General features: G+C 37.8%; 1 protein-coding gene across 1 annotated transcript in view; it reads left to right on the top strand.

Annotated features, from left to right (window-relative positions):
• GPR149 (G protein-coupled receptor 149) overlaps positions 1-10,791 on the top strand; it is a 35,994-nt gene extending 25,203 nt beyond the window's left edge. The window contains exon 4 of the mRNA XM_039330626.1: positions 7,728-10,791. Coding sequence (XP_039186560.1) covers positions 7,728-8,300 — 573 coding nt within the window. The 3' untranslated portion in view covers positions 8,301-10,791. The remainder of the gene's footprint in view (positions 1-7,727) is intronic.
• The last annotated feature ends 4,199 nt before the right edge of the window (positions 10,792-14,990 follow it).

Below are 14,990 nucleotides of genomic sequence, written 5' to 3'. Positions count from 1 at the left end.
GATTTTCTACTGATTGTTGGTCAGATTGGGACTCCTCTGTTATGTAATAAAATGTCCTAGAATGGTTTAGATATTATGGGGCATTTAAATAATTGTTCTTACATTGCAATATTGAAAATGAAATGTCCACATTAGGTAACTATAGTGGATGTTGCAGCTGCCCAGTTAAATCAGATGCCAAAAATACCAATACATCCTTGGCCTATATTAAAAGGATAGTGTTGATATCATAGGGGATAATATTTCCATTGTGCTCTGATTGGTTAGATTACAGTTGGACAACTACATCCTATCCTGAACAAAGTGTTTTAAGAGACCTGAATTAGTTGGAGTTCAGAAAAGAGATCAGGATGTTAAAGGGTCTGGAAACTAAGTCCAAAATGGTTAAAGAAACTGGACATGCTTAATGTGCAAAGATATTATTTAAAGTGGAATATCTAAAAGACTCCTCTAAGAGAGAGAGGATTTGTTCTCTTTTGAAACTGCAACTAAAGCAACGCAAGGATGATCAAAATTTCACGAAAGTTGATTTAGTCTGAAAATTAGGAGAATTTCCCCACAGATAGAAGCAGTCTATCTAGAACAGTTGGGACTCACTCTTACTTCAGGTTTTCAAATGGAAGCTGTCAGAAAAGGTTTAATGGATTCCTGCACAGAGCAGAAGATTGGACTATATAATCCATAATGTTTCTTCCAATTCATCCATTCTATGATTCTATGATTCTGGCTTTGATCTGCAAAGTAAAGAACTAATTGGAAGTGATAATGGAAACTGATCAGGATGGCTAATTATTGCCTGTTAAATCAGACTAGCATGCCTTTGAAAAACCAATAACCATGGTAAAAAAAATGATTTGTATTCTCATCTCTCTGATTTCTCACAGGGTAGCAGACTAAAAAAGCATTTCATAATCCAACAGAGCTCAACTTTTATCTGTTTGCAGTGATAAAATCAAGTGCTTTCTTATGCTGTCTTCTTTTCGGAAACTTCTTTAAAATATTAGGTGTAAACAAGCTCTTATTTCAACTGGAGATTCAAAATTCAAAATAGGCATGATTTGCTCTGAATCTGTCACTAAAGATACAGTGACGATGCAATTTGATTGATGCTAATTGGGGGGGAAAACATTTATGGGCTACAATAATGAAATTACAATTTTGGAAGTCATTGATTAAAATAGCAGGATGATACAGGACATTAGGCCCACCAGGTTTTAATTGCAAACCTCCAAGGGTTTTATTGTTCAGAGATTTTTTGTTCAGAGATTCCTTTTAGGATAGAATGATAGGGTTGAGGAAATGGCAATATAAGAAGCCTCCAAATTATTTGAAATCTAGAGCAAGGAAATTAACTGAACTAGTGGAATACCCTACTACAACGACAACTTAAAAATCCAAATTAATGTTCAGTACATACCTGCATGCATGTACCTACCAAGCTACTCCCTTTCAAGACAAGCAACACAATAAAGCAGAAATGGAACAAGAAATATGATGTGTGTCTGCTATTTTGATCAATAGCTTCCAAAACTGAAATTTCCCCCCTGAAATCAGCTCCAATCAAATTGTGTTGCCATTGTAGCTCCAATGACAGATTTAAAGCAAATCATACTTTTTTAAATGTTATTATGTATACTGCTCAGAGTCACTTGGGCAGCTGTAGAAATCAAATAAATAACAGAATAATTAAAGACATGATATAGGAAAAAGAAATGAGAACACAGCTAATTCTAATTTGGTATACAATAATGTAATCTCACTATGTCTTGGGCCCATTTACTCAAGACAGAGATGTACAAGTCAAAGACAATAGAGGAATTAGCGAGGCAATTAAACATGGGATGTGGAAGTGAGAAAAATGAAGACAAATGAATAAGAAACTCAGACTGGAGAGACATACTAAGATAAAAAAAAAATTAGGTCAGACACAAATAACATCTGAATAATAAATAGACTTGGAGGAATGTATGATCACACCTAAGAAGAAATCAGCAAGCAAAACCCCACCAAATAACTGTTCAGTTATTCCATTTCCCTCTCCCTCTCTCCCATTTCCCAGCAGAATAAGCTGGACAGTGAGCAAATCTTAACAAGAGAAGAGAGAAAATATAAGCAGAAACAAAAATTTAAAAAATGTTCAGCCCTCAAATAGTTCTGCAAGGCAGTCTAATAAAGTAAAATTCACCGGCCAGTAACTTGTATGACTGAGAGTCTGCACAATGATCAGCTGCTTTTCTCAGTGTTCCTCACATAAGAAATTGGACTTGCATATACCTGCTACAATCCCAAAGGAAGCAGACAAGTCGTCAACTTTCCAAACAAAGTGCTTTGAAAACTTCCAGTTGGGTCCACAGTTTCAGAGCTAGTCTTCGTTTTGAGAGGGGTAACTTGTCATCAGATCAAACTACCTTTGCATTGTCTTATGAAAAAATAAACTAAATGTTCATCTTCCATTTATTTTTCTTGTGGAATAATGTCTTTCTCCTGCAATTAATTTCCATGTATGATAATATGTCTTTCTAAAATGTATCCTCTCTTCTAGGTCAGGGGCTGTAAGTATTGCCATGAAATTGTAGTTTTTTTAATATGATTGTATTATCCTGCTCTACCTAACTTTCCTGACAAATTCATCCACTTTCCTCTTGATCGTGTAACATTCCTAGTCTTTTTTCTATCTGGGAGTCAACTAAGATATCTGAGGGATATCTCCTTGGTGCTGCAATATTGCTCTTTTACTCTTTAGTAACTGAAGAAGCTTCTTGAATGAGAAGTGAAACATTTTCAAGGGGGGGGGAGGAAGAAACCAAGAAAGTCCAATTGTCTTTTGGACAAGAATTGTTTATTACTGAGAAGTTCAATCAAATGTACTCCCTTTCTCAAAAAAGTTACTTGAATACACAAAATAGAAATTATGTACAAATATGTTTTCATCAATGATTTAAGAAAAATAAACCAAATATTTCTCTCACTGGTAATTAATGATTAAAAGTTTTCCTCTCTTTGTCTGATAGATTTTTCTGGATCATGGGCCAGTCTCTTTCAGGAGTCTTCACATTCACCTTGAAATAATATCCTGGAAACAAAACAAAGGTTCAGTAGTATAGCACTATCTAGTCACATTTAGGATTATCTCCACTCTTCATTAAATCCATCGATGTATAATAGTCACTGCTGTCTAGGTCAATCTCAGTTGTCAGATAAGGTAAGGTAAGTAAGGTAAGGTAAGGTAAGGTAGGGTAGGGTAGGGTAGGGTAGGGTAGGGTAAGGTAGGATAGGATAGGATAGGATAGGGTAAGGTAAGGTAAGGTAAGGTAAGGTAAGATAAGATAAGATAAGATAAGATAAGATAAGATAAGATAAGATAAGATAAGATAAGATAAGATAAGATAAGATAACCTTGTTGTCATTTTTTTACTGTGGGCACATCGGCATACATTAAAACTGAAATTTAGTTGCTTGCTCTCAATACAATACAAAGCCTTTCTTTTGGTTTCTGAACAGAGAAACCAGATTTGTTCCTCTAATACAATGTTTCTCAGCCTTGACAATTTTAAGGCATGTGGACTTCAACTCCCAGAATTCCACAGCCAGCAATGCTGGCTGTGGAATTCTGGGAGTTGAAGTCCACATGCCTTAAAATTGTCAAGGTTGAGAAACACTGCTATAATACTTTCCTATATTCGCTACTAGCTATCCAGCTGATTCTCTCCCCTTGGTTCTCTCCATCCTTTCCTGATAAGAAAAAGGAATTTAACCTCACAGTAATTATTTGATATAATTTCAATTCATTTAATTATCAAGTACATTCCATCAAATTTTACCTTTGTTTTTGTCCCAAACATTTGTCCTACTGTGGCTACAGCAGCTACTTTATGGATTAATGCTTGGTGCACATCACTCCAAAGCTCAATGTCCCCATCTCCAAAATGTTGCACTCAGGATATTTATAGCTTGCCAATCACCACAGAGGTCTAGGCAGCTCTCAGGAAAAAAGAATACTTTTTTATATAAAAAAGCTCTGAAGACAGAAGTAATGACCATATTATATTTTTTATATATAGATAATATTAGGACAGGAGAATATGCTCACATTTTCACACCATGGATAATTACCTTTGTAAAATTACTAGCATGAGACAGTCAATATTATATCCCTTTGAAGCAGTCAAGCAAGAAAATAGTGATGACCTGATTTATTGGGAAAGGCAGATGAGAATAGACATAGAAACAAAGAGTATTGCTGGAACAAAGTTGTAAATATTCTTCAAGGGTTCATTTAGACATTTTCAGTATTTTCATCAGGAACAAATCAATGTAGTTCTTCAGACTTGTAACTTGAAGAAAAATTACTCGGGTGTTTGATAGTGTTTCTCTCGCTCAGAGCAAAGATGTCCTTCCAAGTAGTGGCTGAATAGAACTAAACCCAGATTACTGTATGTCTAAGTTCCTGTAAAAATTAAATTAGCTTTCAACTATATAATTCCATCCTTCCTTCTATGTGATTTGCTTCATTGTCCCATTTTCTAACTATGTTACAGGAATGCAAGCTTGTGATTATACATAGATTGCAATAGTGGAAAGTGCTTGGCTTGTGAATGAATTAATGTATAGTGTGCCCAAACAATTCTCCCATCTATCCATTCATCCCTTATTCTTTCCATTCATCTTCTCTCCAAGTCCTTTTTTCCACTTGCTGAGCAGCATTGCAGTATATTCGTGTGGAGAAATATGTGGAAAGAAAAGCTGAAAGAAGACTGTAACTCAACACCAGGGAAAATGAAAGATGTTCTTTAAATAAATAGTTCCACACAGACATTGTCATTGTTTTCCATGGATGTTTTCATTATAGGATTGTCCATAAAAAATTTCAGAGTAATAAAAGCAACATCTTCCCTCCCTCCCTCCCTCTCTCCCTCCCTCCTTCCTTCCTTCCTTCTCCAAGGAGAGAGCAGAAAGGAAGAAAGGAAGAATAAAAGGGCATGGCTAACAACAGAATAAAATATATCTGGTAGTTCTTGCTTTAAAGGATGGTTTTACACACAATTGCATAATTAGAAACTGTCAGTCCAGACAGGAAACACAACTAGATGAGCTAATTCTACTTTACTATTATCCATTGGGGGCTACTCCCTCTCTTGTCTAATTGTTTCCTCATGCGAGTGGAGCTTTGTGTGCGAGCTCAAGTGTGCTCCACTCACATGAGTGAAACTTTGTACGTGTGTGCACATGCTTGCCCGCCACTCATGCGAGTGAAACTTCATGCACACACACTTGACTATTTCTCCCACAGCCCGGTTTCGAACAGGCTGCAGCCTGGTAGTAGGCTATGGCCCAGGGGTTGGGAACCCGTTCTAGGCAGCATCTCTTCCTTATCCCCCAAGGTCATCCACACATTCTATTACAGAAACTGTACCAAAAAGCCTTTTCAGGGATGATTTTAGATTTCCATTCTGTTCAACAAGATTCACACTTCATTCACTTGAAGTGCTCCTCCTGCTCCTGAATTTTTTTTATAGCCTGCAACATTGACTGCTTTCTGCCAGAAATCTAATTATCAAAACCTGAAGTCAAAATCTCCCTTTGTATCCTGTCTGGTGCTTGAGCATTTCATCTCAGCTGGTGTATGTCCTGAACAGATTTTAGATAGAGGCTCCAAGCTGTAGACATGAATACAAAGGTATATTAGGGGGGAAAAAAAACAAGTACAAAGGAATCCTTCAGTGTTTACAGCTGGCGCTTCTTTAGCATTAAATGACAGCCCACACACTGCAGTTTACATCAATTTGTCTGAGATACAATAGTAAGACTTATATACTGTTTCATAGTGTTTTACAGCAGGGGTCACCAACCCCCGGTTCATGGACCGGCACCAGTCTGCAGCATGTCAGCAAGTGGGCCGCACAAACAAGCAAAGCTCCATCCTCGGAATGCAGGCAGTATTCAAAACCACACCCCCTGTGGTCCATGGAAAAACCTTTCTCCATGGCACCGGTTCCTAGTGCCCATCTGCTTTACAGCACTCTCTGAATGGTTTCAGAGGTCAGCATATTGCCCATAACAATCTGGGTCCTCATTTTACTGATCTTGGAAGGGTGGAAGGCTGAGTCAACTTTGGGCCAGTCAGGATTGAACTCCTGGCTGTGGGCAGAGTCAGCCTGCAATACTACTTTCTAAGCACTGCACCACCACAATTCAATAACATTTCATAACTTCTTTACCATTTGGGTTACCAATTTCAGTGGTGAGACTAGATATACTTTTCAGACTTTTACACACATTTTCTCTTGACTTGTTTTTATACACTGACTAGAAAGACAAAACAGATCCATGTATTGGAGGTGTAGGTCTCAGTACAAAAAAAAATACTGATGATTAATTTTTTTTCTGAAAAAAGCACAATTTGTTGATTCCCTAAAGCACAGAAATCTGTCTATTTTTGTTCTTGTTGTTCATATCTCCTATAAGCTAAGCTTACTCATGTGTATTCAGGAGTAGATTGAGATGTTTTTCTTTCCAGATAAGTGTGTATCAGATTGTCGCCTTGATCTCTTAAAGTTGATTCTCTCTTCCTGACTTTAAAAATAATAAAACTTTCTGCACTTTCAACAGCCTGGATAATGAAAAGAAAAAATGAAAATGAATTCATCTTTCATATATTTTTCTATTGCAAATATATTTTGTATATTTTTCTACTGCAGAGATACAGGTAGTTCTCCATTTGCAACCATAATTATTTCAAACCCAAAATTATAGTCATAAGTCATTATGATCATAAGTCAAGGCATCATATGATTGGGTTCAAAATTACATTTTTACAACAATCATTAAGCAACTGTTAAGCAAACCTTAATTGCCCCATTTATTGCTGGAATACAAAGGTAAAAATCAAAAACTGACAAAAAAATGTTGCAAATCACGATCATGTTACTGTAGGATGCTACAAACAGCCATTAAAGTAACCTGGTTGTCAAGCACCTAAAGTGTGATCATGTGACCACAGGGGTGTGCAGCCTTCCTGAGCCGAAAGAGGGTCATAAATAGCTCTGGGAAAGTGTCATAATTCAGATGGTCATTAAGCAACTAGTTGTACGTTGAGAAATATCTTGCTGAAGTGGCTATTTGGCCCAGTTTATTTACATGTTGTATTTTTTTGCCTTTAGTTTATAAAATTATATACTCCGATCCAATCAACCAATTAATTTATCAACATAATCAACTGACTGATTAATAATTATTACTTGATACATCCCAAATGAGCAAATGAAATTAATGGGTAGAAGTTCTTTGTCCAGGAAGATAATTATTTCATTATGAAGATCTGGTAACTTTGCATCATTTTTAGGCTAACAGAATATAGATCTGATATTCTCTGGAGATCTTCTGCTCAAGTATTAACCAGGGCTAATTCTGCTTTGCTTCCAAATTCAGACAACATTGGACAGGTGTTGCAAGGACAAATTTTTCTTAATGGTTAAAACATAAAAGGGAATAGTGAGTTTTGTGCAATTATGTGGGAGTCAATACATGGTAGATAAATTCTGTTTCACATTTCAGAATAAGAACTGTGTATAAAGAAGTATGTTTTTTATACCATCAATTACATCTAAGGTCTTTAAAAAGTATTCTCAACACACAGCAGTAAAAATAATGAGATGTAATTGAATTGTTGACAACTGTTTTTCGCTTGTGGCAGCAACATTAAATAATAACAATTTTTCTCATTTCAGCGTTCAGGTGGTGCCTTAGCTATTCCTCTGTGTGCATTTCAAGGAACTGTGTCTCTCCAAGCTCCCACAGGAAAAACCCTCTCTTTATCTACATATGAGGTAAGCTCAGAAGGACAAAAAATCACTCCCGCATCCAAGAAAATTGAAGTGTATCGCTCCAAGAGTGTGGGCCATGAGCCAAATCCTGAGGATTCTCCAACCACATTTACTGACACCAACGTGAAGATTCACTTAGAGGTGCTTGAAATTTGTGACAATGAAGAAGCTATGGACACCGTTTCCATCATTAGTAATATTAGCCAATCCTCTGCCCAGGTCCGGTCTCCATCCTTACGTTATTCTCGGAAAGAAAATAGATTTGTCTCATGCGATTTAGGAGAAACAGCATCTTATTCACTCTTCATACCGTCAAGCAATCCCAACAGTGATCTGAACATATCCATTCCTGACACTGTCGAAGCTCACAGACAGAATAGTAAAAAGCAGCACTTGGAAAAAGAGGGTTATCAAGAAGAAATACAAATGTTAAACAAAGCATACAGGAAAAGAGAAGAAGATGGGCTTGGCAACTAAAATGGAGAAAAAAGTGACTGTGAATAATTTGTACCCTCATTTTTTAAGTTTGCTTGGATCCTGAACCATTTATTCATGGCATTTGAGAAAACAATTGAATAACATTAATACATTCACAACAGAACATTACATACTTTGTCCAAAGGCTGAATATTTTTCTATATTCCTTACAAATAGGGTAGCAGGGAAGATCACTGGCTAGAACAGATTTCCCTTTCTGCCTTCTGAAGAATTACTGTTGGACATTTCCTTGATGAAGCAACTCAAATCTCTACTCTTAATGCCAGTTTTGCTGCACTAGTTGTGGAGCCAAAAGTGAGGCCTTTGAGGGGTATATAAAGGAGGCTGCGAATCCTGAATTAAAAATTGGGGTTAAGGATTTCAGCCTCCCAGCCAACAATCTCAGGGGGGCCATGAGTTACCTCAGACCCCCAGTCCTTTTTTTAAAATGATTTCTAGCTTTTATAGGATTTGAGATGGGAGGCAAAATGAATCTGACCTCGACCTTATGACAACATTGCAATATTTCTGATAAAAGGATAAAGATGGTTTTGACTTCCTACCTAGCCTACACCTCTGCCATTCTTTCATGATATGCTATACAATTACTAACCAGACCTGACTCTGCTTGGTTTCCAAACACAGATCAGTTCCACCAGGCACAGCACTATTCAGTCTATTCCTTTCACCAGAAAGGAAATTGCTATCATCTTTCAGTGTATTTAGTCAACATAACAATAGTTGTGACTGGCCATTTGTGAACAGTGTTAAGTGTAGAGATTAATATGAAATGGCCACTTGTTTACAGGAGGAACTTCTTGGTCATTTTAACTCAATGATCTTTTTATCCTTCTGGAGTAGTGATTAAGGACCATTGCAAATAGTCACTTTGCTTTCAAGAAAGCTGTAAAAATGTAACCTGTTTTTACACTAATATACAGATTGGAAAGGCTTTTGCACTGATGTATATAAATTAAAGAGCTTTTTTTCCATAAAGCATATAAAAATATTATGGATATCATAGAAAAAATAGGAGAACTACTGTAAGCAACTAGCTCCATCATGAACTAGATCTGCTATAAAAGCTATGAATATACAGAATGCGATATACTGCTTTCATCAGAATGTGGTTAGGACTAGGTACTTAGAACTATTGAAGCCAATGACAGAGAAGTAATATAAAGAAACCAACTCCATTTCTCATTCTAGCTTCAAAAAGTTAGTTGGGTCTTATACCTAGAATAACAAAAAATAATTTCCATTTCTTCCATTGGATTTACATAGACTATGTATGATTCAAAATACTGAAACCATTTCAAACTGGAATAGGACAGAAAGAAAGAGAGAGTGTGTGTCTTTCTAATTTAATACTTCTACCATTTGCTTTAATTTTTAATACTGGACTAACTCCATGTGGATACATATAAAAGTGGAGGTGATCAAAAGCCATTTTTCCAAGGAATATTATTATAACAAATGCTGTGTGTGTTTGTACAGAGATACATAAAATTGTCTGTACTTTTTAATTCTTGCATTGTTTTTAATTTCACAAAACTGAAATATGTCTCTCATATTTTGAAATAATTGCTCTGTGCCATATAAACTTTAAAACGAGTCCTGCTGCTTGCTTTAGCACTGAGAGTTTTATCGCAGTATTTGCACAAATTGAGCTCCAGTAGAATGACTATAAAGCTACCACAATATAAACAATCAAGAAAGAATTGATTTTACAATCCATTTTTTAACTTTAATAAACATTCTACCCAAGAAAATGATTTTATCTTCCTGGAGCTTTTGGTGATATATATATATATATATGTGACTGGCTGTCTTTCAATCAATCAATCATTTTATCTGTGGAACACAACTAATTTTGTCTTTGATGTATTCATTTTCAGATCCATTCTTCTCATTGCATCATATAATCTAACACACATTTTATACCATTCAGGTTTTCTGCAACCAACATTGCATTGTGTGCATATAACAGTGCACACGTGCTGAAATCCATAAGCAATTTACCTCTAATGAACGCAAGCATACATTTATCCATCAATATATTATGCAACCATAAGATCATCACATATCCTTGTTTTATTCCCTTTTCAATGTTGAAACATTTGTCAAGTACTCAACTTTTTTGTCACTCGTTCTTTACTTTCATCATATATCACTTTTACCATATTCAGTAGCCAATATTCAATTCCATATCTTCGCAAAATATTTCATAATCCAAGCCTGTTCACTTTATCATATGCTTCCTTTAATCAATAAGCATATAAACAATGTTAGTTTGTCAAATCTCGCATCAGTTTTGAAAGTGAGAAAGAAGTGTAGTTCCAGGTGTATTGGCAGAAACATCAATAAGGTGGGGGCAATATTGCTCCAAAATTCATTATAGGAAGTTAACTCTTTGTCTTTCTTGCACTTTATGAACATGGTATGAAATCCACAGACATTCTCAACAGTTTGCTGTGCCCCAAAAGGTATATTCTCTCTCTCTCTCTCTCTCTCTCTCTCTCTCTCTCTCTCTCTCTCTCTCCCTCTCTCTCTCTCTCTCTCTCTCTCTCTGTGTGTGTGTGTGTGTGTATAAAAATAATGGTAAAAATAAAAGAGTGATTCCTGGGTGTATGCATACTAAGAAATAAAACGTGAGCACCAGGAAAAGTTAAGTTTTATAAAACATTAAAAGTTTAAATATAAAACATTTAAAAAATTTTTAAAAAGCAGACCTAGCTTTCGTTGGCTCCTACCAACATCATCAGGGTGCAAATGAAACAGTGGGAGAGACTTGGTGATAATGATCACACACTGGATTGTAGAAAGGCTATGTGCCCTCTTGAGTCACAGATGCAGAGAGGTGGGAAAGTGAAAGCTAGTACGCATGTGGATGGGGAGAATGAGAACAAACTGAGCAATTATGTAGCAATTGACACAGGTGCAACAATTGGCCGATTGGGACCTGTTACAGGAGTCAAGGAGTCAGCGCAGGCGCTGGCTTGTTTATAAATGTCTCTCCCATTGATTCATTTACACCCTGATGATGTTGGCAGGAGCCAACGAAAGCTAGGTCTGCTTTTTAAAAAACTTTTAAATGTTTTATATTTAAACTTTTAATGTTTTATAAAACTTTTAATGTTTTATAAAACTTTTAATGTTTTAACTTTTCCTGGTGCTCACGTTTATATATATATATATATATATATATATATATATATATATATATATATATATGTAGGTCTTTGGTTGTTCGGGTTTTCTCCCGCGTAAAATTGGAAGTGTATTGGCGACGTTTCGACGAAGTCCCATTCGTCATCTTCAGGCTGGTGTTTTCAGCTTCGTGCTTCGAGCAGCAATGTGTGGTCTTAGCTGTTTCTTCCTTTTAACTGCAAGTGGGGGTATGAACTGATTGGGTGGGAGCTTGGCTGTGTTCTGATTGGGTGGAGGTGTGTTCTGATTGGTTAGGGGCATGGCTGTGCTCTGATTGGCTGGGGGGTTGGCTGTGCTCTGATTGGCTGGGGGGTTGGCTGTGCTCTGATTGGCTGGGGGAGTGTTCTGTTTGGTTGTGCTCAGGTTAGTCTGAGTTGCAGGGGGGTTTAAGATTTTGGGCTGCCTTGCTATTTTTTGGCTTCGCGTTCGTGGTCGTGCCTCATCTTCATGGAGGGTGTCAGTTTGCTTCATGTATAGATTGGAGGGGTTTAAAGTGGCTAATGATGCAGCTGTGGTCTGGCTTCTGGTTTGTGGTCGTGCCTCATCATCGATGTGGCTTTGGGTTTGTTTTTTGCGTGGATGTGTGGTGGTGACCTCCTGTGTGGTTTTTGTGAGTGTGGGTCTGGTATCATTTTTTGTGTTAGGGAGTCGTTTGTCAATAAGGGCGGGTTTCCAAATGGCTGGTATGCGGGAGGTATCATCTCGCTTGTTCATGCTGTGTGGGCGTTTTTCTATCTCGATGGCTTCTCTGATTATTCTGTTATTAAAATGTTCACTTTTGGCAATGGTTCTGGTATTTTTAAAGTCAATTTCATGTCCTGTGGCTTTAAGGTGTTGGACCAGGGACCAACCTACTCCAAGACTCCACATACAAATCCCTAAATACAGATCCCACCACCTACCTGGAAAAAACCACCAGATCCAAAATAAAAGCCTCCCCCATTAGCGAAGAGATCCAGCAAAGAATCATTCCCAGAGAGAAATCATCCAGATGCCCCAAACTCTATGGTCTCCCCAAGATACACAAGGAAGGAACCCCACTCAGACCTATAGTCAGCTCCATAGGCTTACCTCTACAAAACCTAGCCAAATTTCTCGCCAAACAACTACAGCCCTATGCAGAATCCATCACCTCACACGTAAAAAACTCATTCCACTTTATAGAGATCATAAAGAAACAAAACTTACAGCCCAGCGACCTACTCGTGAGCTTTGATGTCATATCCCTCTTCACCCAAGTGCCTATCAAAGAAGCCTTGACAGCTATCCAAAACAAATATAACCCCCCCAAACACATCTTAGATCTGACCAACCACTGCCTATCCAACACATACTTCATCTATAATGGACAAAAATACAAACAAACAGAAGGAGCACCCATGGGATCACCCCTCTCACCTGTCATTGCCAACCTCTACATGGAACACTTTGAAACCCAAGCTCTAGAAAAATCGGATCACAAACCCAAACTCTGGCTCAGATACGTAGACGACACCTTCATAATCTGGCCACATGGGAAAGAAAAACTGGACAACTTCCTCACACACCTCAACAGCCTACACCCCAAAATACAGTTCACCATGGAAACAGAAGCTAACAACCAACTTCCCTTCCTGGATGTCTTAGTCTACAAGAAATCCAATGGCTCCCTAGGACACACCATCTACCAGAAGAAAACACACACAAACCGCTATCTGCACGCTCTCTCACACCACCACCCAGCACAGATCAACTCTGTAGCCAAGACACTCATCTCCAGAACAAAACGCTTAGCTGACGAACAACACCTAAAACCCGAACTACACACTCTCACCAATGTACTAACATCCAATGGATTCCATAGAAATAAGATTACAAACCTAATCCAAAAAGAAACCCCCACTAAAATCCAAGACAAAGAACAAGAAAACGGCAAAGCCCTCCTCCCATACATAAAAGGCACCACAGACAGAATCAGTAAGATCCTCCATAAACACAACATCAAAACAGCATTCTGCACAAACAGAAAAATATCCACCATCCTTAGAAACCCCAAAGATAAAATTGAATTAGAAAATCAAGGAGTATACGAAATCCCATGCACCACTTGTCCCACCACATACATCGGACAAACCAACAGAAGAATAAGTGCACGCATTGAAGAACATAAGAACTCAGTCAAAAAAGAGGAACCAACATCTTCCCTGGTCCAACACCTTAAAGCCACAGGACATGAAATTGACTTTAAAAATACCAGAACCATTGCCAAAAGTGAACATTTTAATAACAGAATAATCAGAGAAGCCATCGAGATAGAAAAACGCCCACACAGCATGAACAAGCGAGATGATACCTCCCGCCTACCAGCCATTTGGAAACCCGCCCTTATTGACAAACGACTCCCTAACACAAAAAATGATACCAGACCCACACTCACAAAAACCACACAGGATGTCACCACCACACATCCACGCAAAAAGCAAACCCAAAGCCACACCGATGATGAGGCACGACCACAAACCAGAAGCCAGACCAGAGCTGCATCATTAGCCACTTTAAAGCCCTCCAATCCATACATGAAGCAAACTGACACCCTCCATGAAATGAGGCACGACCACAAACGCGAAGCCAAAAAATAGCAAGGCAGCCCAAAATCTTAAACCCCTCTGCAACTCAGACTAACCTGAGCACAACCAAACAGAACACTCCCCCAGCCAATCAGAGCACAGCCAACCCCCCAGCCAATCAGAGCACAGCCAACCCCCAGCCAATCAGAGCACAGCCAGCCCCTAACCAATCAGAACACACCTCCACCCAATCAGAACACAGCCAAGCTCCCACCCAATCAGTTCATACCCCCACTGGCAGTTAAAAGGAAGAAACAGCTAAGACCACACATTGCTGCTCGAAGCACGAAGCTGAAAACACCAGCCTGAAGATGACGAATGGGACTTCGTCGAAACGTCGCCAAGACACTTCCAATTTTACGCGGGAGAAAACCCGAACAACCAAAGACCTACATACAAACACCCGCGAAAACCTCAGAAAATATATATATATATATATATATATATATATATATATATATACACACACACACACACACACACACACACACACACACACACACACATACACATATAATAGCTATTACAATAAGGTTTGAATTTAATTAAATTCAGATGTGCACATTTGGATGCTTTATTGAAAACTTGGAATTTCTTCAAATGACCTATTTCCACAGGGATCAATAGTGCAGAGATTTCAAAGGATCCATCATACAGGGGATTGCTGATTAAGTCATCCTTAAACTGTCCATATTCTTATGATGTTGATAGGAGAGATGCAGATATTTTACTGCTCTTGTTTACCAGTTCTATTTTTAATTTGCATTGAAGTCACCAGTCTGTTAGTTAAGATGATTAATTTATCTTTCACCTTTCCTTGATTTTCATCAACTTCAAAGAGAATTTTTCAATTAGGGCATTTCAAACTGTTCAA

This window comes from Crotalus tigris, unplaced genomic scaffold (genome assembly GCF_016545835.1).
Source record: "Crotalus tigris isolate CLP2741 ecotype Arizona unplaced genomic scaffold, ASM1654583v1 scf7180000024430.1745191, whole genome shotgun sequence".
Lineage (NCBI taxonomy): Eukaryota > Metazoa > Chordata > Lepidosauria > Squamata > Viperidae > Crotalus > Crotalus tigris.
Note: the sequence above shows the minus strand (reverse complement) of the source record. Positions and strands in the feature narration are given on the sequence as shown.